At 39.6% G+C, this 23715-nt stretch overlaps 1 protein-coding gene across 1 annotated transcript; it reads right to left on the bottom strand.

Annotated features, from left to right (window-relative positions):
* Nucleotides 1-21: 21 nt before the first annotated feature.
* kcnj10a (potassium inwardly rectifying channel subfamily J member 10a) lies at nt 22-21945 on the bottom strand. Its single transcript, XM_066681137.1, has 6 exons — nt 21514-21945; nt 13788-14147; nt 12818-13029; nt 11482-11613; nt 10785-10962; nt 22-2465 (listed from the first exon to the last, which is right to left on the bottom strand). Exons 2-6 carry the CDS (start codon nt 14143-14145, stop codon nt 2044-2046), a joined length of 1302 nt encoding a protein of 433 aa, XP_066537234.1. The 5' UTR covers nt 14146-14147; nt 21514-21945; the 3' UTR covers nt 22-2043.
* Between the last annotated feature and the right edge of the window lie 1770 nt (nt 21946-23715).

Genomic DNA, 23715 nt, shown 5'->3' with positions numbered 1-23715 from the left:
CCATTTAACCCATCCCTCTCGGTGAGCGCGCACACACACACACACACACACACACACACACACATCCACTGCTTCATAACAGAGTTCACAACCCCACAACAAATGGTCAAAATATGGGGCAGTACAGTGGTACTGAAGGTAGTGCTGATGCCACACAGCGTCAGGGTCCTGGGATTGATGCTCGACTTGATCACCCGAGGTCACCCGAGACCTGGTGCTCCAGTTTTAGAAATCTGGTCCTGGGTTCTATCCTCACTTCAGCCCCTATAAGCATTGACAGGAATGCAGTTTTCTAAACAGAATTTAAAAATGAGAGTTGAACAGGAAATAAATTGAGGAGGTGGGGTATCATCCCCAAAGTTACAGAAGTTGACTAATGCATGAGAAGGACACTTGAACTGCTTCAGATCTGATCATTTATTAAAACAGTCATTTGCTGTTAAAGTGGTGATGACCCAGTGTTTTTAATTTGAGCCCTAATGAACATATTAGCAGAAAGTTACAGTAATCTTTTCTCTCACAACTAGGACAGGCAAGCCCAGAAAACACTTTCATTTTGCAGGAAGGGTGTTAAATGACACACAGCAGTATTCTGCACAATAATAATAATAATAATAATAATAATAATCTATTTTGATTTTATCCTTCAGATTCATTCTCTAAAATATATATAAACATTTATGTAAACTTACAAAATGTGATTCAAAATATTCCTTTTTTCAACCGTACATTTCCTGACGACTTATGCAAACGTTCCAGAGCCACGCTCTCCCTCCAGCACACGGTTCGTCTTCTTTCAAACAAAAGTACAGAAAGAGTCTTTGTGCTGAGTTAAAGTGCTTTTAGTATTGTTAACATACCTCATCAATATGTTTGTTCCAGTGACTAGAAAATCTAGATTTTAAAAAAAACAAACAAAAAATAAACCTAGACCTATATTTAAAAGAGTCCTCAGCTGGCACTGTTAGGTACAAATATATACACATATGTACATGTCCAAAAATATTCACTCCAGTTCAGTCCATTGATACAGGAAAAAAAAAAGTCCAGGCATGTGGTGTCTCTCTTCTCTCATTTACATTTGACAGTACATTGGTTCACGGTTAATTATTAAATGATCTGTACCATATTTTGGCCCCTTGGTTCTTAAATGACTCTTTCAAAGTCCATGCCATGAGCTTAATGTAAAGACAATGTAAAGTTTGTATTATCAGTTACTGGTGTCCACTCCAGTGATGGCACTATACCTTTCGACCACAAGGTGGTGGTAAATTCTTCACCTTTCAGCAGTGTGTACCTTTAAAGTGTGTGTGTGTGTGTGTGTGTGTGTGTGTGTATACATTTGTCTTTTATCTCCTCTGAAGCAGCTTATTCTGAAATCTTATAATTTCTCTTCTAGTATTTTTAGTATAAATCTGTCGTTCTTTTTCCTTTTCTCCTCCATTCTTTCACGTTGGGTCCACACTATGTCCTAAAGCATCCAAATCAGCTTAATTTATTTCTAATTACATTAAGATGCACCAACTGTTGACACAGTGCTGACACTCTGCCTGCTGTATCTCCACGGAAACGAATTACTAATAGAACAGTTATGAGCCTTACGTTATTATGCCTAGTGCCAAATGTCAGACAGTGGTGTATAAACCGCACTGTAAGGAGCAGCAGAAATGTGTTCTCTGGACTGATGACATTCTATTCAATCGTATATTTGGGATGAGTTGGTGTGGGCCTTGTAACCCATCACTAACCATCCAGCATCAGCACCTGACCTCACAAATATTCTCAAAGCTGAATGCCACTAAATAGCTATAGATATAAAACTATAACTCCTTAAACACTGCTGTTCAGCAAATGGAGAACAAATTCCCTCAGTTTCTAAGGTAGTATGAGTAGGTGCCTGGTGGTTTTTGGACATATAGTGTATTAAACTGGCACACTGTCGAAATAAACAGCCAAGCGTACCTTAAAAACATGGCTGATGTCTCTTCATTCACTTTTCTTTTATAGCAATCTGCACCCCTCTCGTCTTCCTCTCTGTTCTAATTATACGTTGCTAATGCGAACGCTAAGTGGGCTACTGTCTCGGATTCGGCCCCTCTCCCGCCCCTTCTCTTCTCGATAGCTCTCCTCCAGCCTCATCTTCTCCGGGTCCGACCCCACACTCCCTCCACTTCCACCACCTCCTCCTCCCCCTTGGTACCGGGTGGACTTGGGGCTTGGGGGTGGAGCTTGTTTAAAGAGAGGCGGGGTCTTGGTCTTGGCAACCTTGTCGAAGAATGCGAAATCGGCGACATACTTTCCAGACGGCGAGAGCGAAACGACGGGGGGAAACTCGTAACCCCACAAGATCTCGTCAGGCAGGTAAGAGGTGCGAACCTGACAGGTGGCTGAGGTGGGCTCCACCGTGGCACTCATTATCACCAACAGCTCGAAATCTGCCAGCTCAGGATCTGTCCACCCACCACCTGGGGGCAGAAGAGAGAGAACAGATGATAGTAACTGGACTCCAACTGACTCAATCATACAATGGGAAATTCCTCTTCATTTTGTGTGGTTTGAAAATGAACATGAGTCCTGAGTAAAATGAGTAAAATGGTATTGCTGTACTGACTCGGGGACGTCTGGATCAGATATACAAGTTTGGGGGAATCAGATTCAGCAGTAGTTTTAAAATACAAATATTGGATCAAGAGTTGGAAAACTAATTTGGTATTATGCCATCTCTATCTGTAGATGATAAATGTTTGAAATTATCACTGTTTAACACACTGTAATTATACCTTCAAATCTCCAAGGGGATAGGTAAGGTACTTTACAGACGGAATATTTTCCTAAAATGCACCGCATCTGTTTATTGATCATCCAACTGTGTCAGGTAATTTGTCTCAATCCCCTGGCTGAGATGATGTCATTTTTACTGTGAACTCTTGCTCTGGGCCACAGTCCTGGGGGAGGCAGAGGATTGGGTTTTCCCTGCTTTAACACTTATAGATCATCAGGAGCATTATCAGTATGTCGCCGTGTGTAGGGCGAAAATAAGCATTAACGTAGTGTTTTCAGAATGAATGGGTTAATGCACATTAAAGCACATAGGATTTTAACACTTTTTTATGCAAATTAATAATTTTACTAAATTCAGTAAAATTCCCCTTATTCACTCTTTTTACGGAGTTTAGTGAAATATTAGCATTTTTCTCTATTGATTTAAACAGGGGGCTTCTGTTCAGTTTAGAAGGCAGATTATATTTTATTTATTGTAAAATATGTATTAAATCATTCCCTCTCTCTCTCTCTCTCTCTCACACACACACACACACACACACACACACACACGCATACGCTCTCCCTCTCACATACGCAGACAGAGCACCTGTTTTGTGTTCTAGCTCGGCTAAATACCTCGGTTCATCTCTTAAAAAGTAGTTGAAGCCAGAGGTGTCTGTTGTTTGAGATAAGAACGGCGCTGTACTCTTCATTTTCTCCATTAAACTTCTCTCTCTGATGCAAAAGCTCTCCCTGAAAATTTTACTCAGCAAACTAAGAGATTCTAATTAAACTCATCCAAACAACACTGACATATTATAATAAACAAAAAGAAACTTTACTCAGTTTCTCATGAAATTCACACTCCACATTTTCCTCCGTTCCCAAAAACACAATCAAATATAAAGGGACTACTAGCATTTTAACTTTGTTGTAATGGCTACACTTTGATTAGACACCAGTAATATTTAAGAGAATTCCACTGTGTTTATTTTATACTTCATTTTACATTTATTTATTCATTATTGAAAGCTTTAGTCTTAATTGCAGTTAATCACAGCAAATTGTTCTTAATAAAAACACAAGGACCACATGAGCCAATGCACTGCACAGCAATTTTGTTGAAGAACTATATATTGAGAAGTGTGGTGTGTTCTCCCTGTGTCTGCGTGGGTTTCCTCCGGGTGACTGTCTGTGAGGAGTGTGGTGTGTTCTCCCTGTGTCTGCGTGGGTTTCCTCCGGGTGCTCCGGTTTTCTCCCACAGTCCAAAAACACACATTGGTAGGTGGATTGGCGACTCAAAAGCGTCCGTAGCTGTGAGTGTGAGAGTGAATGTGGGTGTATTCCTTCATTGTGCCCAATGATTCCAGGTAGGCTCTGGACCCACCACGACCCTGAACTGGATAAGTGCTTACAGATAATGAATGAATGAATTAACTATATTTTGATGAATGTGACAATACCACATCTACTAAATTCTCTATACTTCACAAAGCAAAAGAAATGCAGCTAACACTCAGCTGCTCAAAAGCTGTGATGTTTCTTTGTTCGGATCTGTAATCTTTGCCCTATTGTTTAAAGGCCTCATGAGTCATGTATCATGATTTTATAGTTATAACAATTTACATAAAGATGTAAGAGGGACAGTCTGGCTGAGCCGAGTAGAGAAATCCTATTGTTTTCCTGTAAATGAACTTTTTGGTGACACATGGGTTGGTTCCTGTAGTGACGGTATATCAAGTTTTCTTATGAAAATGTTTATTAAGATTTAGGCTCCAGGATTCATGGCTTTAAAAAAGGCAAGGTTTTCAAAAACTTAAAAAAATAAAATACCAAACCATTATAAAGTATCAAACCATTACTGGACTGTAAGAACCGTCATGACCAGAAGTATACTTCCCAACATACTTAGCTGGGATAATCCCTGTGCTCTGATTTGTCACATGCAACTAAACAGTGCATACCAATGCAGAAACTTCAAAACAAAACAATGTGAATACCCTCACTATCTCACACACACATACACATGAGAACACACTCACACACACCTGCATCAACATGCCACACTCAGAGCTCGGCTCTGTCATCTGTAAAAACAGTTCTTTCCCTCAGCCAGACCCACTTCTGCTTTCTGAAAACAGTTTCATAACTCATGTTATGAAAAATAGCGTCTATTCTATGCTACAATTACTGCAACTTCCTGTAATCCCTTGCTTTCTGTTTCTAAATTAAATTTTACATTTGTGTTCATGTAGTTTACATAATTATTTTCTATCATCTCTCTTTTTCACTCACTCACTCACACACACACTCATTATTGATCATTTTTTATCAGTGTACAGTAATACTGCTGGACTGTTTTGACTGGTGGCGTGAACCTAAAACACCTTGGATCCATTCTTTTACATAAGTACTATGTTGCATTCAGCAGAGTGTAACTGTGTATACTGTAACAGTACACACTCACACACATTTACTCATATATAAATAAACACATGTTCACACTGTGAAATTTTTGATCCCATTATTGTGAAAATGTACAGATTCATAGAAGGCAAATATGGAGCAAATAGAGAATTAATAGAGAGCCCATATGTTTTTGTAAATGTTGGATTTTACTGAAAGGCAGACTGAAATTTTCCTTATAACATATAACGCCTGAGCTTTAATCTACTAGCCAGAATGAGGGGCTAGAGATGCATACGTTGCTTTCTGTGGCCAATTTCGAATACTTTCAGTATGATTTGACAGATATAAACCAAAATATTCTGTGATATGGATCATTTTATGAAGCCAGAGGAGGGAAATATAAATCTATAAACAACTCAAAAAGTGACCGAGCATGTCTGTTTATGAGAGAGAGGTGGTTTCCTGTGAGGTTACAGTAACAGTAGAATCAGAGTGAAGCAGTTCCCATTAGAGATCAAGTGAACAGTGATCTGATCTGACTGGCATTGGGACATTCTGTCACTCAAAGTGATTAAGTGATAACAGATAACAGTAAGATTCTTTCATTGGGTCCAAACCTATTTAACTTTTCACCTACGAAATTACTGTTGAGTCACAGTATTCAGGGGCACAACTTTTTAAATATAGATTTCCACAGTGAGACTAACCATTGAGACTGCACCGACAAACACAGTAATAAAGTGCCTTTAGCGACCTCCAGTGGACACATTGCAGTGACAACTTCCACCGCAGAGAACAGAGTCTGCAGAATCTTCTCCATGTCCAGAAACGGAGAACAAGAGGACAAACATGGTGTGTTTTTGGATTAAATAGTTTTGTCTAAACAAATAACTGAACATTTAATTAGCTTTTGCAGTTTTATTGCAGCTGTAAACATAATCACCTTAATCTAATGAACTCAACCTGATGTTCCCTGCCTCCAGGGTTCAAATCCAACCTGAGGTCACTGTCTGTGAGGAGTTTATTGTGTTATCTCTGTGTCTGTGTGGGTTTCCTCCAGGTGCTGTTGTGAAGGTTTAATGAGTTTGTGTCAGAGTGTGTGATGCCCTGTGATAGACTGGTGCCCTGTGCAGGGTGTGTTCCTGCTTTGTGCAATGATTCCAAGCAGGTTCCGGACCCAATGAACAGGATGAATTTGTTACAGAAAATGAATGAAATGATAAATGCATGAATCAATAAATTAATTGTTCATAAATAATTAATAATGGACATGATCTGTGTAGAAGCTTGTGACCAAAACTGGGATAAATAATGATGGGTGTTCATATCCATCGGTCAGCCACAAGATTAAAACCACTGACACAAAGTGCATACATACCATCTGCCAAGAGGGGGGGGGTATATTGGCCAGCAAGCCAACAGTTCAAGTTTAAGAATATGAGTCAAATTGCAATAGTGTGTTAAGCAACTGTGTCAGTGCATCTCCAAAATGGCGGGTCCTGAGGTGTGTTCCCAATATGCAGTTGTTAGTACCAAACAAAAGTGTTACAAGGAATGACACCTTGCAACATGTGCATTGGCGAACAATGCTAAGCCTTATACACTCCCACATAAGAGCTACTGTAACACCAATTGTTGAAAAAGTTCAAGCTAGTTTTGACTGAAGAGTGTTAGAACAGAGTACCTACATGTGACTCCTGAAAATCAGAACTGGAGCATGAAGCAATGGAGTAAATCACATTTCCTTCAACATCATGTAGGCAGCCTTTGCATCGCATACCTGAGTCAGTGATGTTACCAGGATGCATTATGGGATAAAGACAAGCTGGCAGGAGCAGAGCGATGGGTCATGCATACATTTGGATCTTACTTTGACACATACAACCTACCTAAACATTTTTGCAGACCACATACACCCTTTCACGGCAGCAATACACCCAAAGGACAATGGTCTCTTGCAACAATCTGATCTCAATGTGATCCGTCAATGGGTGGGATGTGCTGGAAAAACTAATCCAATCCATGGAGGACCCACCACACGTCTTAAAGGATCTGCTACTATTATCTTGGTGCTAGATATCTCAGGACACCCTGGGTCTTATGGAATGCATACCTCGAAGAGTCAGAGCCGTTTTAGAGGCACATAGGGGACCTACACAACAACTAAGCACTAGACATGCAGTTTTAAAGTTGTAGAACACTTACAAAAATACTGTTCTATATAAAAAAATATTCATTCTTTAGATCCTTATATAAATAAATGACACATTCATAACTCAACTGCTGAGATTATTTAATCAAAGTGAGTTATGGCTGTCCCTGCTGATAGCTGCCCACCGCTCTGGGTGTGTATCACTGTCCTTAATGCACTAGGATGATTGTGTGTGGTCATTGCCACAGACGGGTTAAATGATTCATTTCGTTGTATGTTTTAAAATGACAAATAATTGCACATTTACTTCACATTTGAACAAAAAGTAAAACAAATTTCCAAGTCAGTGGCAAAAGCTCCAAATAATGTAAGAGTTATAGGTTTCATTTAAAGATTTTAAATAGAACTGTACTATTCATGCTAAAAATAATTTAAAACTGTTCATATATATATATAAATTCTTGCTGCTTTAATGGCAGTACGTCACATTCTGCACCACACATTGATTCAGTTAAATGTTTAAAGTAAAGCAGAGTGGAACACAGGTCAGTGAAACGGCAAGTAAAGAGGGTTTATAGTGTGTAGCATAGAGAGAGGGGCTGTAATGGCCTCCTGTCTGTGGCTGAATCCGTGCTAGCGTAACCGGATCCACCACCTAAGTTTCAGCACCATGGACTGAGGTGCTTTGTGCCCCTAATGAGACACTCTGGCACACACTCATACACACATTCCAACCAGAAACAGAAAGAAACAGAGTGACACAGAGGAACAGAAAGATAGGGAAAAATGATTAAGGGATGAGACAACACTAGGGATGTAGAGAGAGAGAGAGAGAGAGTGAGAGAGGGGAGGAAAGCATGAGACAGAGAGACGTGCCAACTTCCAAACCCTCTCCCCATTATAGATACCCTACTCATGCAAACACTAAGCCCTCCATTACTACATTGTTGCATTCACAAGCCCCACTGTGTGACAGCAGCAAACTACAAGACACAAGGCTGCACAAATTGCGCTGTCTGTGACATTCGATTCTGTCTTTTAACCTCCTCAAATCAAGTTAACACTGTTACTTATACAACAACTCCAACACACAAAGCTCTTTCTCTGGGCATGAAATCCAGATCAAGACCTTGACTCTCAAATCCTCAAAAACCAAAGCATTTTTACACATCCATGCCCATGCTCTCTTCTCCTTCCCATGGAATCTTAATGTTCATAGCATTTTGACCTATGACCTCAAAGTTATACATGATACCACAGAGAGCAGATATTAGCAGTAAAACTTCAACTGGAGGCATTGGTATTGTCAAACTAAAAAAAAACTGTGTGTAAAACTCCAACATAAAGAAAAGCTCCACAGTATAGCTGTAAAGCACTTTAAAATGCTTAATGTTTCAGAACACTTTTGCTAATCGCTCCAGTACTGATACAGTTCTATTGCTTTAGTCTGCTAGCATGCTAGTTCACTACACAGCTAGCATTAACATAAACCAATAACACACCAGGTTTTTCAAAATTTATAACTAGAAAATGTACACTATGACACTATGCTTAAGCCTACAATAGCTTCAAATGCATTCACTGAGCTATTGGTTTTAAGTATTTCATAAGCATAGATTTTAAGTATATTTTGCACGAAACACAGAAAAGTACATTTCTACTTCCTCATATTTGTCAAAGTGACATTTCAAACACATAAATAAATAAAAAAAACAGTTTACAAAACTCAGGTTCATTTGGAAATGTAGTAAAGTCTACCATGGGGATAATTCCACTTCTTGTTTTTCAGTTTTACTACTTGTAGGTCCAAATGCCCTGAAATGAGGCCCAGGGCCCTGGCTCTGTTGGCACATTACAGTGCTGGCCCGATTTCCGGGCTTTTCCACTGCTCCACTGCCTCTAGCAGTTCCAGTCGCACTCTAATGGGCCTCTCTCATTCTCAAAGGCTCTGGCTAGACTGCTCCTCACTTATCATGTTACAACTACCACTGCACAATTCATTACACTTTGCATTGCTGACTACTGTAAAACACAATGTACTAAACTGATATGCACAAGATATGCAGGTTGTACTGTAATGCATACTGCAATTCTGTTTTGTGAATTTATTTTGGTTAATACTGTCCAACTGCTAAAAGAAATTTAATCTGAATACAAGTGCACTTGTTTACAACAGGACAGTAAGGTCAACACAATGGGATATAATCTGCATGTAATGTTTTTTCATAGCTAACCTCAGCTCAGCTGTCACTTTCCATCTACTTTCCATGCTAAATAAATTAAGAAACCCAGGATATGCATTATTACTGACTCCTTGTTTCTTCGATTTTTTTTTCCAACTTGAAATGCATTTAAAAATAGCTTAAAATCATTTATGCGACTGAACAGAAATGTATGTAACTGAGTGTCTGTAATACAGATGTAAAATCAGTGAAAAAGAGCAGCATATCTTCAAACAGCAACAAAACCCTTCACTCTTCTTCTCCAACACTGTAATGGAGCACTGCCCAAGTCTTTGACCCCTCACTCTAAGCTGCAGTTCACATTTCCCCATCATACACACCTGTCCTCAAAGCAACTCTGTAAAGGTACATGGGGCTAGTGTCCAACCCTGTTCTCAAGAGCCCTGTACTACTACTCTCCACCAGAAGATCTGTATCAGAACCTTTGGCGTGGATGTTTGGGTATTATCGTGGCTGGGATATATAAAACAGTGACATTGCGTTGTTCCAGTTCTACTTTACATTTGAGCTAATAAATATAGTCCTAGGTCTGGAGTACAGGAGTTTGGTGTCTTCCCTGATCACCCTGTACCTGATCCCATGTCTGTAGAACTTTCAGCTCAAACCATCGAGTAGCATTCGTAGCACAAGTTGCTAATTGAATAAAGTTTAGGAGAACTTAAAAGAACATCTTAAAACGTTTAATATTCAAATATAAGCTGACTTTAAAATCTTGCCTGTACAGATTTACCTATTTTGGTTTATTCTATACACTTTTTGAACATTAACAAAACCAGGGTGTCACATCCTGTGTTTGTTTTCCTCACCATGTGCTCAGCATATGGCTCTGTTTATTCTTCCTGTCTCTGCCCTAGTCCCGCCTTAGCTCCGCCCTCTCGTCAGAGTCTCCTTTGTAGTCCTGCCCTCCCGTTAATGTCCCCAGGTCTTCCTTGTCAGTGCTCGGTGTATATATAGTCCCTTTGTTTCATTTCATATACTAATAACTCTGAGTATATTTTGCTCTGAGAGCAATCCGAGACACTGCTTTAATTCGGGTGGGTGTGTTAGTGCAGAGACAACACACAGACGGCCACTGAATGGCTGCTGTAGGACCTGAGCTGAGAACCACTATACTAAAAATTCGGAAAGGCCACAGAACAAAATTATTTGACCAGGTCTAATGTGGACTCTGAGCAGTGCACTGACTGTAAAGTTTTCCTCAAGTGGTCACTTCCTACCCTTGGCGGCCCAGGCTCGGAGGGGACTGCTATCATCGATGATGTGGTAGAACGTGAGGGGGAGAATGAGGAAGGGGCTATCGCTAGACGTGTCCACCTGGAAGGCCACGTTCCTCTGGTCCAGACGCACCGTCTCACCTTCTTTAGTCAGAGACGTCTGCAGCAGCTTACCTGTCACCTGGACAAAAATGAAGGTAGGAGAGTCTATACCAGGGCATACAACAAACTGATTCATCATAAATAAAGATGAATAGGAACATTATTACTGTACATTTATATATCTGTACATTTTTCTTACATTCCTTTAAAGCATTTTTGACATAAACTGTCTCAGGTGTATAGCTAAAGTAAATGGTTCTTGTGACAAATTCCACCGTTAAAGACCAGAGTGAAACAATGGAACAAATGACACACAAACATTAAACTGTAGAAAACTCTATAATGTTGTGTCCCCATTCACTCTGATTCATTTAATTTCCCGGTTTCTTCGTTTTTATTTGTTTTTTTACATTGTGCTTGTGTCTGTGTGTGTCCCATTTGGCCTGTTTGGTTTATATTTAATAGTTACAGAGAAAAAAGTAACATATTAACAGCTCTATTAGAGCTTTAAAATATTAATTCAGTTTTTTTAAATTTTGGGATTAATTGGAGTAACTCTGTACCACTATCATAATCACACAAGCTCATACTCTCTTACCTGACAGCCTAAAAGCAGGCTCTTGCGCATGTTGGCTACACGAATCATGAGACAAGGTCGTCCTTCATGATTGGCCACCACAGCATGCTGACTAAATTTCACTGTCTCTCCACGCTTTTTTGGCCGAGCCACCTGCACGTAGAACAACACAAATACATAACACACATAGTGTATTTGAATATACTTTACAAATCACTATAGCAGATGTATAGTGCATATTCATTACTGTGGAAAATGTCAAGACCACCATGGTCGCCAAGTACCAGTTATTCATTTTCTGTGTCTTAAAAAGGCATTATTCTTTTGAGACTTTTAGTTTTTAATGACATTTTCTCAATTTTCTGAAATTCGTCTTTAAAGTACTTGTATTATAAGATATTTCCCACATGTTTTATATCAAAATGTTCAGAATAATCTCAACTCTCTCGTTAAGAGAGGCCCATGTGAACCAGAGCATTTTATGAAGAGATAATCTGTCTCTAACCCTGAAAAACTTAAATCTGATTTTAGAAAATCTTTATATTTCTTACGAAAACATCCCTTTACTCGTGTGGACGAATAGTTTTGGTGATTGAAATAGTTTTATCAGAGTCTTAAAATCAAGCGAATCCACCAGTTAGACACGGTGAGAGGCAGAGGAGGCGTTTCTCAAGCTTATACATAAGCTAGTAACTCGGGTTGTACAGTATTCCGTACAGTCGCGATAACATGCATCGAAAAAGCAGTTTCTGCACATTCACTGAGTGGTTGAACTGTATTTCTCTGCTGTGCTATCGCTAAGATATTAATAGAAACATTGTGAATTTTGTAGCAATTTTTCCTTCATTACTCCAAAGTAGAAGTTCCATTTCCTAATCCAAGTGATCTTGCTCTGAGAAGGCTAAGGACGGTTTTAAGTTTATTTCTTCACATATTTTCATTTGACTTTTTTCTTTATGCAAGTGGATTATAATTATCTTCAAAAATCTAACAAAAAGACCAACTTAAAGGCAGTTTAGACTAGAAATTAAATTCAAGGTGTTCTCTGACAGTTGTTCAGTACGGTACACCATTATAGATACTATACACTCTATACATACAAGACCTTCTGTACACTGACCAGCATAATTCATTCCACACATCATTCAGGATCCCACATAAGAGACACCCACAAGCAGAACAATGTAGAAACCCATTTATACACTATACACTCTTTATATTATACATTACCATGTAATGCACAGTATGCATATAAAATATATCTAACAATACATATAATGCAGAAAATGTAAGATCATAGTCTTGTTGTATTATCTTTTATGAAATTAATTTAATGTCATAATTGTTTTGTCTTCACCTTAGCAAGAAAGGTTCCTGTGATGAAGATCTCCATCACCATTGTAATGACGAGCTGCACAATGAGAAGGATGATGGCGACTGGACATTCCTCAGTGATGCAACGGAAGCCGTACCCTATGGTGGTCTGCGACTCCAGAGAGAAGAGGAAAGCCCCGGTCAGCGTTTGGACCTGCATCACGCAGGGGGTGTGGTTTGAAGGTGGATCGAACTCTAAAAACGGTAAGACCCAAAGATGTTAAGCACTAAAGGCTCAAAATGCCTGTGGACATGTCGTCAAAAGAGTGATTTCAGCTACTTTAAGGATTCAAGCGCAAACACAGCTTGTATAGAAAGGCACTAACCAGCTGAATGTGATGCTCTGACTTAGGGCTGTACAATATATTGTTTTAGCATCATCATTGGGTTGTGCACATGCACGACAGTCACAACACAGGACGTGCAATGTTATGAGCATAGTGTGGATGGAAGCAGCTTTTAGACCAGTATAATTCATTTTACTCCAATCTTGGATGCACTAAGTTTGTTGCTGGTTGTTGAAAGTGACACACTGCGGTGTATAGCTGCTCTTCTAGATACCACCTTCTTCATTCACAGATAGGCCCCTTATGTAGGGTAAGAAATATGCGTTATTATCATGACATGTTGGATCGTTGACCTCTGGGGAAATTCTTGCTTTTTTAATATCGCTGTATATATCTCAGACAAAATATTGCACTGTGGATTTGTCCCCAAATCATGCAGCCCTACTTTGAAGCAGACACACGTTAGCCTAAAATCTCCATGACCATACCCAGATACCCGCTAGAGAAAAATCCCCTGAATTCCAAACTAATGACCTGCTACAATTTCATTAAAAATGTATAAAAACAGAGCAGATTATTTGTTTACAGCGAATCCTCTAAGACTACCAGATGAACCAAACGGCATAATTATCAGTAAAGTCATCTGTAAAGGCCTGGCCGCCTCACCTAGCAGATCTCCATGCACCAGCGCCACCAAGTACCACAGCACCCCAAAGACGAACCAGGTGCCGGCAAAGGTGGCAGAGAACAGGAAGAGCTTATATCGCCATTGCATGTCCAGGAAGGTCGTCCAGAGGTCACGCAAATAGAGTGCCCCACGCCCACTGACGTGTTCGATGCGTACATTACTCCGCCCGTCCTTCGAGAGCACACGCCGACGCCTCCTCAGTGCTGCAGGACTGCCCCCTGCTGCAGCTCCGCCTCCTCCACCCAGCAGTGGCTTCAGAACCTCTGTCTGCGTCTGGGAGTGACACACCTTCTGAGGGGAGGGGCTCCGTGAGGAGGGGGGAGTGGCCGAAGTCATGGCTGAAGTAAGAGAGAAACAGTTAACTGTGATTTATAATGCTAACCCCAGCTACCTGATTTAAAGACATAAATCTCCTGGGACTCCCATGTCGCCTAGAAACACCTTGTTTATTTCATACTTGTATTTTCTTTCGTTTTGAATGTGATGTTTTGTTTTTTTTTAAGAACAAAAGATTTTAGCCATGACTTTAAAAAACATTTCACAGTTCACAGCCAAACAGTTTGGTACTGCATGTAAACAAATGCAATGATTACATAATGCAATTATGATGCAATTATTACATAATTAATTATGTAATTGATTATTCATGCAAATTAAATCTCATGAAACGTTATGACAAGAAAAATCAACACTTATAACCTATTTCTTATACATCAGGGACTGTTATAAATATACTGGCCAATCGCTGATTATAACTAATAATAATAATAAATAATAATAATTGTTTAAAAAATATTAAAATTGGGATTAAATCTGTCTGGATCATAAATGTAGTAAAATAACCAAACATACCATTTTTCCCACAACACACCAGTGTCATCAGTGTGTATCAGTTTTAAATATTGGACAAACTCTATACATCTGATATTAATATGTGTATTTTTAAATCAGTAGTTGTGCTGATACTAATAATGTTTCAGCATCGTTGTGTAAGGCATCATTTCTGCTTTATTGCCTTGATGGCATCACATGACATAATTGAAAGTAGGAACTGTATTATCAGTTGTATTTGAAATGGAGAATATGACTAGACTGGTCAGTAAATTTTTTGCTCAGTCTAACATGAGAAAAAGATAGAAGGAGGTTGTAGTGAATGGCCAGTGTTTGGAGAAGAACTACAGCTGTCTGTCTGTTCTGTGAGAAACTAATCACCTCAGGAGCGTCATGAACACAACAAATGATGTGATAGCATCTCAGACCAACTGGCGCCATTTAAGAAAAAAAAAATCACCTGGAATATGCCGTTTAACCACTCTCCCACAGCACTAAAGGACAGTGCCTTGAGTAATGTTAGCAGGACTTTTAATGTGATAGAATCTCACAGGGTCAGAGCAGAGCGTCTATACTGATGGTATCAGCGATGAGAAAGAGTAGCTTTTCTTTCCCTCCTGAGGTTTGTGGATGGCACTGCTACACAGAAGTGGGCACAGAGGTGGCCCCAGGGCCCAGGGGTTCCTTGTTTGCAGTGCTCCATTCAGAGAGCCCAGCTGCTCTGGCAAATGAAATGAGTCTCATTGAGGAGAGTGAGGCAGCTGGCCTCTCGCTTTTCCAGCTCCTTTTTGACCACAGGCTCTCTCACATGTCGCCCAAACCTCGCCAGGCCGGGGGGTGGGGGGCCGAGACAAGGGGGGGGGGTTTATTCAGCGTCCGAACACAGAGTGAAGGATAGAGAAACAGTCACAGGAGTGCAAGGCGGAGGGTATTCACACTTAAAGACAAGATTTATGGAGGGATGGTAGGATCTGTGAGTGAAAAGGAAAACTGTTCACTGCAAATACAAACTCCACCCTGTTACCCTCCGTATAGAAAATGCTGTGCGAATATCAGAAGCCCATCTTTAATTCATTTCTCATGTGAACAGCAGGAAATATATATTTGCAGAGTGTCACACACTCACCAAGTCTCTCACACACACACACCTGGGATAATTACACAGAGAGAGTCAACCTACCAATATGTGTTTTTGTACTGAGGGAGGAAACCAGAGCATCCCAAGGAAACCCACTCAGACACAGGGAGAATACACACAGACCTGAGGCAAGGCAAAAAAATCTAGGACCCCAGGACTCTGGAATGGGTGGGAGAGACACAATCTGCACTATCACTGTATCACCAGCTTCTTTGTCATAGAGAGAAAATGTATTTCTCAGACAATTAGTGAAGGTTTGGCTAAGGAAAATATGTTGAAAAATAGGGCTTTGAAAAATAAGGAGCTGAAAATAATGATACACATAAAAAGCTGCCCAATAATCGTGCAAAGTCTGGTAACCACTCAAACGTCCTCCATCAGATAAACAGTACAGAAGAAAATCAAGCTCATGCTCAAGATCTGAAAACATCCACAGGTGCTTCAGTCTGTCCTTTCAATGTGAGATCTGAAAGGATGTGGAAGAGGAGACCTGCACTAGAACACTGAACGTGGACCTCTGAGGTATTTACATGATGCTTGAAAGAAATGTATGCAAAGATTTCTTCAAAGAACTGAAAGCAAGTCTCCCAAAAGTAACAGAGCTGTAACGGTGAAAAACTGTAGACACAGATGACATTCATTCATTCACTCATTCATTAACTGTAACCCTTATCCAGTTCAGGGTCACGGTGGGTCCAGAGCCTACCTGGAATCATTGGGCGCAAGTCATTTTGGAAGTCATTTTTCCAAGTCATTTTGGAATCATTGGTCCATTTGTCATGGCATTTTCACAATGTGCAAAACAGCTGCTGTGTTCTAATTGAGCAGTAAATTATAATTCAACAATTTAGATACATGGGCAGCACGGTGGCGCAGCGGGTAAAGTCACTGTCACACAGGTCCAGGATCCTCTCCCTGTGTCTGTGTGGGTTTCCTCCGGGTGACTGTCTGTGAGGAGTTTGGGGTGTTCTCCCTGTGTCCGTGTGGGTTTCCTCCAGGTGTTCCGATTCTAAAACACACGTTGGTAGGTGGATTGTGGTATGAGTCCATATATGTCCATAGGTATGAATGTATGTTGCCCTGTGAAGGACTGGCGCCCCCTCCAGGGTGTGTTCCTGCCTTGCGCCCAGTAATTCCGGGTAGACCCTGAACTGGATAAGTGGTTGCATACAATGAATGAATGAATGAATGAATAAATGAATTTAGATACATGTTTTGTTCTTGGAGAGTGGAGCTGTTTCATTGTTTTTATTAATGCTGAAAAACGCATAACTGTTTACTTGGAACTTCTTGGTTGAACTGATTTGCTGGAAGAAATAAAAGTATATGGATGTTAGAAGTGATTCCTCAGGATACATATTATTATTATCCTTATTATAGAGTTCTATGCCCTATAGTTCTGTAATACTACACTTTAGACATTCTCCATACATGCTGTTACTTTTCTAATGACCATTTTGGCTTCTTGCTTCTTGCTTTCAGCTTGTACCAGAAATAGAACAACAAACTGCAGAGACTTTTTTTTTTTTTGGCAGTAGCTTTAGAGCAACTTGTTTAACGTTTCAGATCAGCAGCGTTCTAAAGCCATCAAGTCCTCAGCTGTGACTTGGAACAGATGGCAGGGTTACCTCACTTATAAAGAAATGCTTAATCAGGACATATCCTCACATCCAGACCAGACACACAACACCTCCATTCACACTGAATAGAGGACCCCTTTAAAAGGTGAATCCTTTAGTCTAACAGCTTTCATGCCTCTCTCTCTCTCTCTCTCTCTCTCTCTCTCTCTCTCTCTCTCAATAGCAGCTTTTAATTCATTCAGCTCCTGGTTTCCGGATGCAATAAAATAAATAAATAAAACAAAGAACAAGAACAAAAGTCATCTGGCATACTCTGTTCTCTCTCTCTCTCTCTCTCTTTCTTCATTCTTCTTTCACTTTCTGCCCCAGACATTTTACCCAGTCTGTCTTTCTGTTTCTATGCTACAATTTTCTCTTCCATTTTCCACCATGTCTCTTTTTCTACTCCCAACCACTTATTTTATTCTTCACTTCTTCTCTATCTTCCATTCTCTCTGTTTATTTTGTCTCCAAGCTTTCTCTCTCTCTCTCTCTCTCTTTCTCTCTTGCATTTTCCCCTTTTCCTTGTATGTTTCCTCCTTGTTCTCCAATTTCTTTCTTTTTTTGCTTCTTCCATTTTTTCTTTTTCACCCTCTCTCTCTCTCTCTCTCTCTCTCTCTCTCTCTCTCTCTCTCTCTCTCTCTCTCTCTCTCTCTCTGTGCTGGACTCACACTGTGGATATGAATAGGTATCTGTCTGCATCTCTGTGCTCTGAATACTAACACTGGGCGAGCAAGGAGGGGGCTGCCTCTCAAAAGGCCACGTGTGACAGACTGAGTGTACACACAGCTGACCTCTGAACTCCTGCGAGTACGCACCCACACACACACACACACACACATGCATGCGTACACACACACACACACACTTACCGTACATGCTTTAACACATATTTGCATAACCGTTCACACTGTAGCACATAGAGAATATTCAGAAACAACCTTCTGATACAATCTGAAGTGTTAAAATCAGCTCCTCAGACATTAAGGCTGGAGCTTGTGTTGAAGTTTACAAATTGTCGTTATCAAACACTTTTCTCTCACTCTTCCTCTCATTTTCTTTCCTCCCTCAATCCCTCTCTCCATCCCTCGCTCTCTGTCCTGTATGCACAAGAATCCTTTGTTTAGAGAGGAGATGAAAGGGACAAAAGCCACCATTGAAAAATACGACACTGTGTGTGAGAGAGAGAGAGAGGGAGAGAGAGAGAGAGAGAGAGAGAGAGAGAGAGAGAGAGAGGATGTGGAGAAATAGATTGCAAATGAATCAGTAGCAAAATACACTAATCAGTATTCTACAGTTGTGCATTCCAGCACCCTTCTCATTCCTGACGACCCCAACAAAAAACTCTCCATCAACCTCCTCACAACCTCCACTCAACCTCCTCACAACCTTTACACAACCTCTCCTCCTACACCACTGTCAAGTATTCCAGCTTTGATAGTAGTGAAGTGTTGTTTGTAAGTGTAAGTATTTTATTTGAACAAACACTGTGACTTGAGCCTTTTGTAAGCAGACGTTTTCAAGTATATAGTATTGTCACTTCTGGCTTAACATTTCCAAAGAAAACCTTGAGCAGTGATCCTGGAGACAACATTGCTTCACACACATATAAGACTAAATTAAGGGTTAAATTCATAACACACTACTAAGGGTTACATTCATAGCATACTATCCATCCAATTCAGGGTCGTGGTGGGTCCAGAGCCTACCTGGAATCATTGGGCGCAAGGCGGGAATACACCCTGGAGTGGGCGCCAGTCCTTCACAGGGCAAGATACACATTCACTCACACACTCACACCTACTGTCACTTTTGAGTCGCCAATCCACCTACCAACGTGTGTTTTTGGACTGTGGGAGGAAACCCACGCGGACACAGAGAGAACACACCACACTCCTCACAGACAGTCACCCGGAGGAAATCCACGCAGACACAGGGAGAACACACCACACTCCTCACAGACAGTCACCCGGAGGAAACCCATGCAGACACAGGGAGAACACACCACACTCCTCACAGACAGTCACCCGGAGGAAACCCACGCAGACACAGGGAGAACACACCACACTCCTCACAGACAGTCACCTGGAGCTGGAATCGAACCCACAACCTCCAGGTCCCTGGAGCTGTGTGACTGCAACACTACCTGCTGCACACCGTTCATAGCACACAATAACGTGCACAATAATAATGTTAACGACATTAATGTAATTGTGAAGACACTTAAGTTCTACTCAATAGTTTTCAGAGGTCTTCTGAGCGCATTAGCATTAGCATCGGATCTAAAATATTTTAAGCTCTGTTTTACTCACCTTGGATGCTTTTGGTACAAAATATGAATTATACAACTTCAAAAGGACTGATGTGACCAATCAGAAAGAAGATGTCGTAAACAATGTATTATAATGAAATGAAGAACAACAAAATATATACACAGGGAAGTACACATTTATCAGAGTGATATTTGAGCACAGTGTAACTGAGTAAAATAAGTCCTACCTCAGCTTCTGAATCCACATTTAACATCAATAATTCAATTTTATATATAAAGTTAACCACAAAAATACTCTTATATTTTTTGGTGAAACACTTCTACATGTGCTCAACATTTTTTTTAGCTACTATACAAACCTCTGGCTCACTTCATTTGCCCTCCTCATGACTCCCTCACCCCTATCCTGACATATAGCTAAGCAAATCCAACTCACCCCCCAACTCACCCCAAAACACTCTTTGAAAACAGACTATAAATATCACTGAAATTCAGTAGAATCTCTGTGTTATTTTACTGGATGTTGCGCTCTATGACTCTCGCTCATTGGACGGCTTACACAGACGTCTCAGAACATTGGGCACAAGGGCACATATAAATCCCCTCACTTTGTTTAAAGGGTATATTTTCAAACTAAAACTGAACCTCAGTTATACACCAGTGCATGAAAGAAAAAAAAGTGAATAAAAAAGAGGTCACTTTTATACAGAAGTCATATATACACTGTCTCACAGAGTGTAGGCTAATAGGTTTATTTTTTATATACAGCATGTAACAAAGCAGATACTGTTCAGTTACTGTGTCAGCGTTCAAAACGACATAAACCACCTTGAAGAAGCACTGTCCCACTATTAATATTTCATGACTTGACGACTATTAAAGAACGCTCAGCTAATTCAGTGAGATTTTTGACGGTTTGTTTTATGAGAAACAATGGAATTTTTTTTATGAAGACAAAAGTCAACAAAAGCATTAATATCTTTGGCTTTTTGATGATTCGATTTGAAAGCATATGTATGGACATGATGTAATAAGGACAGGGTTTTGGCGGGGAATTTTAAAAATGCAGCCTTCAAAACAACAAGCACTATAATAACAAATGCCAGTCCACCAGTTTCATTAAACATTATACATTCAGGTACGTTATTATGATTCCAACACCTGAACTAGCACGACAGCTCATTGGTGTCAGTTTAGCTGCTGGAAGCCTCACTATAATCTCATACCTCGACAATACTCTTATTTGCTGCAGCCAGCTCTTATTAATGCACACAGTAACTGTACAGTTATTGGTTGTAACGTTGTACACTTCGTAAAATGATTTTGTATTATCCAAAACATACAATTTAATTGGAAGAGCAGAACCAAGATGCAATAAAGAACAAACGTATGCAAGATTCATTCAAACGCTTCACAGTTTTTATCTGAAGAGTTTTGAATCCTGCAAATTAATTTGTAATCATCTCGAGATCTGGAAGGAATAACATCTGATGAATTATGTAAAATGCATTTTTATTTCTCAAATAAAGGTGGTATTTCTTACTAAACCTACCACTGACTCATGAACATGAAGAGGAAAGTACTGTAGGAATTACAGCACTGGTTTTAATTTTGAAGATCAATTTAAGAGAGTATTACTCAATAATTTAGGTGTTTGTTTGGGAAAATAACATCATTCAATTCACATGTAAATAACTTGGTGTAAATATTTATTAACATTAGTATGAAACAGACACATTACGTTTCAGACCTCAATCACTATCAAAACCTACTGTGAGGCCTGATTATTTACATTGATTTGAACTATAGGTTGATAATTTTTTAATTGTATAATTGTCTCTTACCTTATGATCAGGACTTTAGTGTTGTTTCTGAGAGCTCGTGATTTATGAATTTCTACTCCGAGTTTTTACGCTGAGGACACATTTAGACCGAGAAGGGTCTCCGTTTAGACCCGAGACTCTGTGCTCGTGTCCACGGGGGGCAACACACTGATTCTATCTACATTGTTTCTTAGGGAAAAATAAATAAATAAATAAATAAAAAGCAAGCAAAAATTCGCGAAGCTCGAGCGACGTGAAACTTTCCTGGAGTTTGATGAGAGCTGAGTGTCAGTCTGTACCGGTCCTGCTCCAACGGTTTATTATGTAATAATAGGAGCACGTCTCTGTCTCTCTCTCTCTTTCTCTCTCTCTCTCTCACTCTCTCTCTCTCTCTCTCTCTCTCTCTCCTTAGGTGACAGAACTTTTCACCAAGTTTGTCACCACTTGCAACCCTCCCGGTTTAGCTCTGCCTTTCATTGTAGACGTAAATAAATGTGCAGCCACAGTTTCTCCGCCTCAGAACCTTTTAATTCATGAATTCCCTTCTCCTCCCCCGTCTCTCTCTCTCTCTCTCTCTCTGTCTAAATGGCGCTGTTGTTGGGGGCTCCTCCAGTATTCCGCCAATTCGTAAAGTTTTCATGTAACCACATAAAGAAACCACACAGTGAATCATTGTGATGTAGAATTCCACTGTATATAATAATAATAATAAAAAAATATTATTATTATTATTATTTTAAGATGTCGTTGAACCACTTAAAAGCTTTGAATTTTGCGTACATTCTTCAAAAATGAATAAAATGCATTGGTAAAATTCGAGTAAATTAATTAAAATCAGTTACTGTATTAATATCAGATGTAGGTACTCGTTTGAATCACAAGGCAAGTTGATTCAGGTGTCGGCACTGATTCAGATTAAAATTGTATCTCCAAAATTTTTTTTATATTTCCTGCATATTCCTTGATGTAAACAAAGTCACAAACTGGAGAGTTTTGCATCGAACTGCAGTGAATTAATTTGTTTACACATTAACTATACATTAAATATGCAGAACTTTATTTTTAAAAATGGTGGAATTGCCCTTTAAAATAATAGTTGACAAACTTTGATGTCAGCGTGTAACTCCTGACCTCATTCTGTAAGGATACATCAACACAAGGGGAATGTTTGGCCTCTGACACAGGGCTCAGTGTGTACCAAATTCCTCTGAATTAAAGTCTCAGAAAGACAAGAGATCGGCTCTCACTCAGCGCCTCTTCCATTTGCGCGCCAAAAACAGGACACGTGATTCCCAGATTACCTCAATGTTCAAAAACGAGAAACACTGACAAAATGTTAAATGTTTAGCAAAATATCAGGCTAGTATTACTTTATCAGCGTACGCACAAAATCCCAAAGTACGATATTGCCGAAAGAATTGCCAGTTAAGAAGGAAAGCATTAATTAAGTACAATTTTGTCTTTGTTAATGTATATTAGGCAGTAATTGTGTTTAGATTCAAATAAAATAATCACCAATTTCAGCTGAGAGAAAAGAAATTGAGATATAGCCTATGACTTAACAGATGATTCTGTTTCATATTTCCTTCAGTGTAAATACATAAAATAGTTATGTAATGTGCAGGACTAGTTTTGACATAATGACAATTAGAGTGCAATTTGAGTCAATGAATTAGTAAACGTGAAACACAATATTAATCAGATATGGCTAAACAATAAGCATTTCAAAAACAGCAGTGTGACTGGTTATTTTTGAAGTTAAACATCTGGAGGTATATAAGAATTTAGCAGTTATCAGGTTCCAAAGGTTGGGGACAGCAATGATTAATGGTACATTGCCTGACATGTTAAGAATATGCTATAAAAATTAACATGATAAAACAAAAACAACAACAAATAATACTTTCCCTCACCTATGATAGAGAAATCTGAAGGGAGACCACTCTAGTAGAAATATCAAAAATGGTTGTCATAAATTCACCGCAGTAAATGATCATGGGTGACAGATTCATGACAGATTCTGTAAATTTACCAAAAGCACTTCACATATTTTGATATATGTTTGTCTCTATATCTATGCTCAGTTAATATTTGAGGAGTTAACACATTTATTTAGATGGAAAGTACCAAACTGGCTTGTAAATCATTCACACATCACTCTCATTTTCTCACAATTGTTCCACAAGAAGAATTATGCATCAGTGGTGTGTCCAATGTATGTTC

Source organism: Hoplias malabaricus, chromosome 9 (genome assembly GCF_029633855.1).
Source record: "Hoplias malabaricus isolate fHopMal1 chromosome 9, fHopMal1.hap1, whole genome shotgun sequence".
NCBI lineage: Eukaryota > Metazoa > Chordata > Actinopteri > Characiformes > Erythrinidae > Hoplias > Hoplias malabaricus.
This window is presented reverse-complemented; position numbering and strand designations above follow the sequence as displayed.

What these genes read in the sequence shown, in the direction of transcription:
- kcnj10a (XM_066681137.1), bottom strand. Translation starts at nt 14,145, where the DNA reads ATGACTTCGGCCACTCCCCCCTCCTCACGGAGCCCCTCCCCTCAGAAG. An exon ending in CAGGAACCTTTCTTGCTAAG is followed by an intron (nt 11,614 to 12,817) that starts GTGAAGACAAAA and finishes TTCTACGTGCAG; the next exon opens with GTGGCTCGGCCAAAAAAGCG. An exon ending in CCGAGCCTGGGCCGCCAAGG is followed by an intron (nt 2,466 to 10,784) that starts GTAGGAAGTGAC and finishes TTCTGCCCCCAG; the next exon opens with GTGGTGGGTGGACAGATCCT.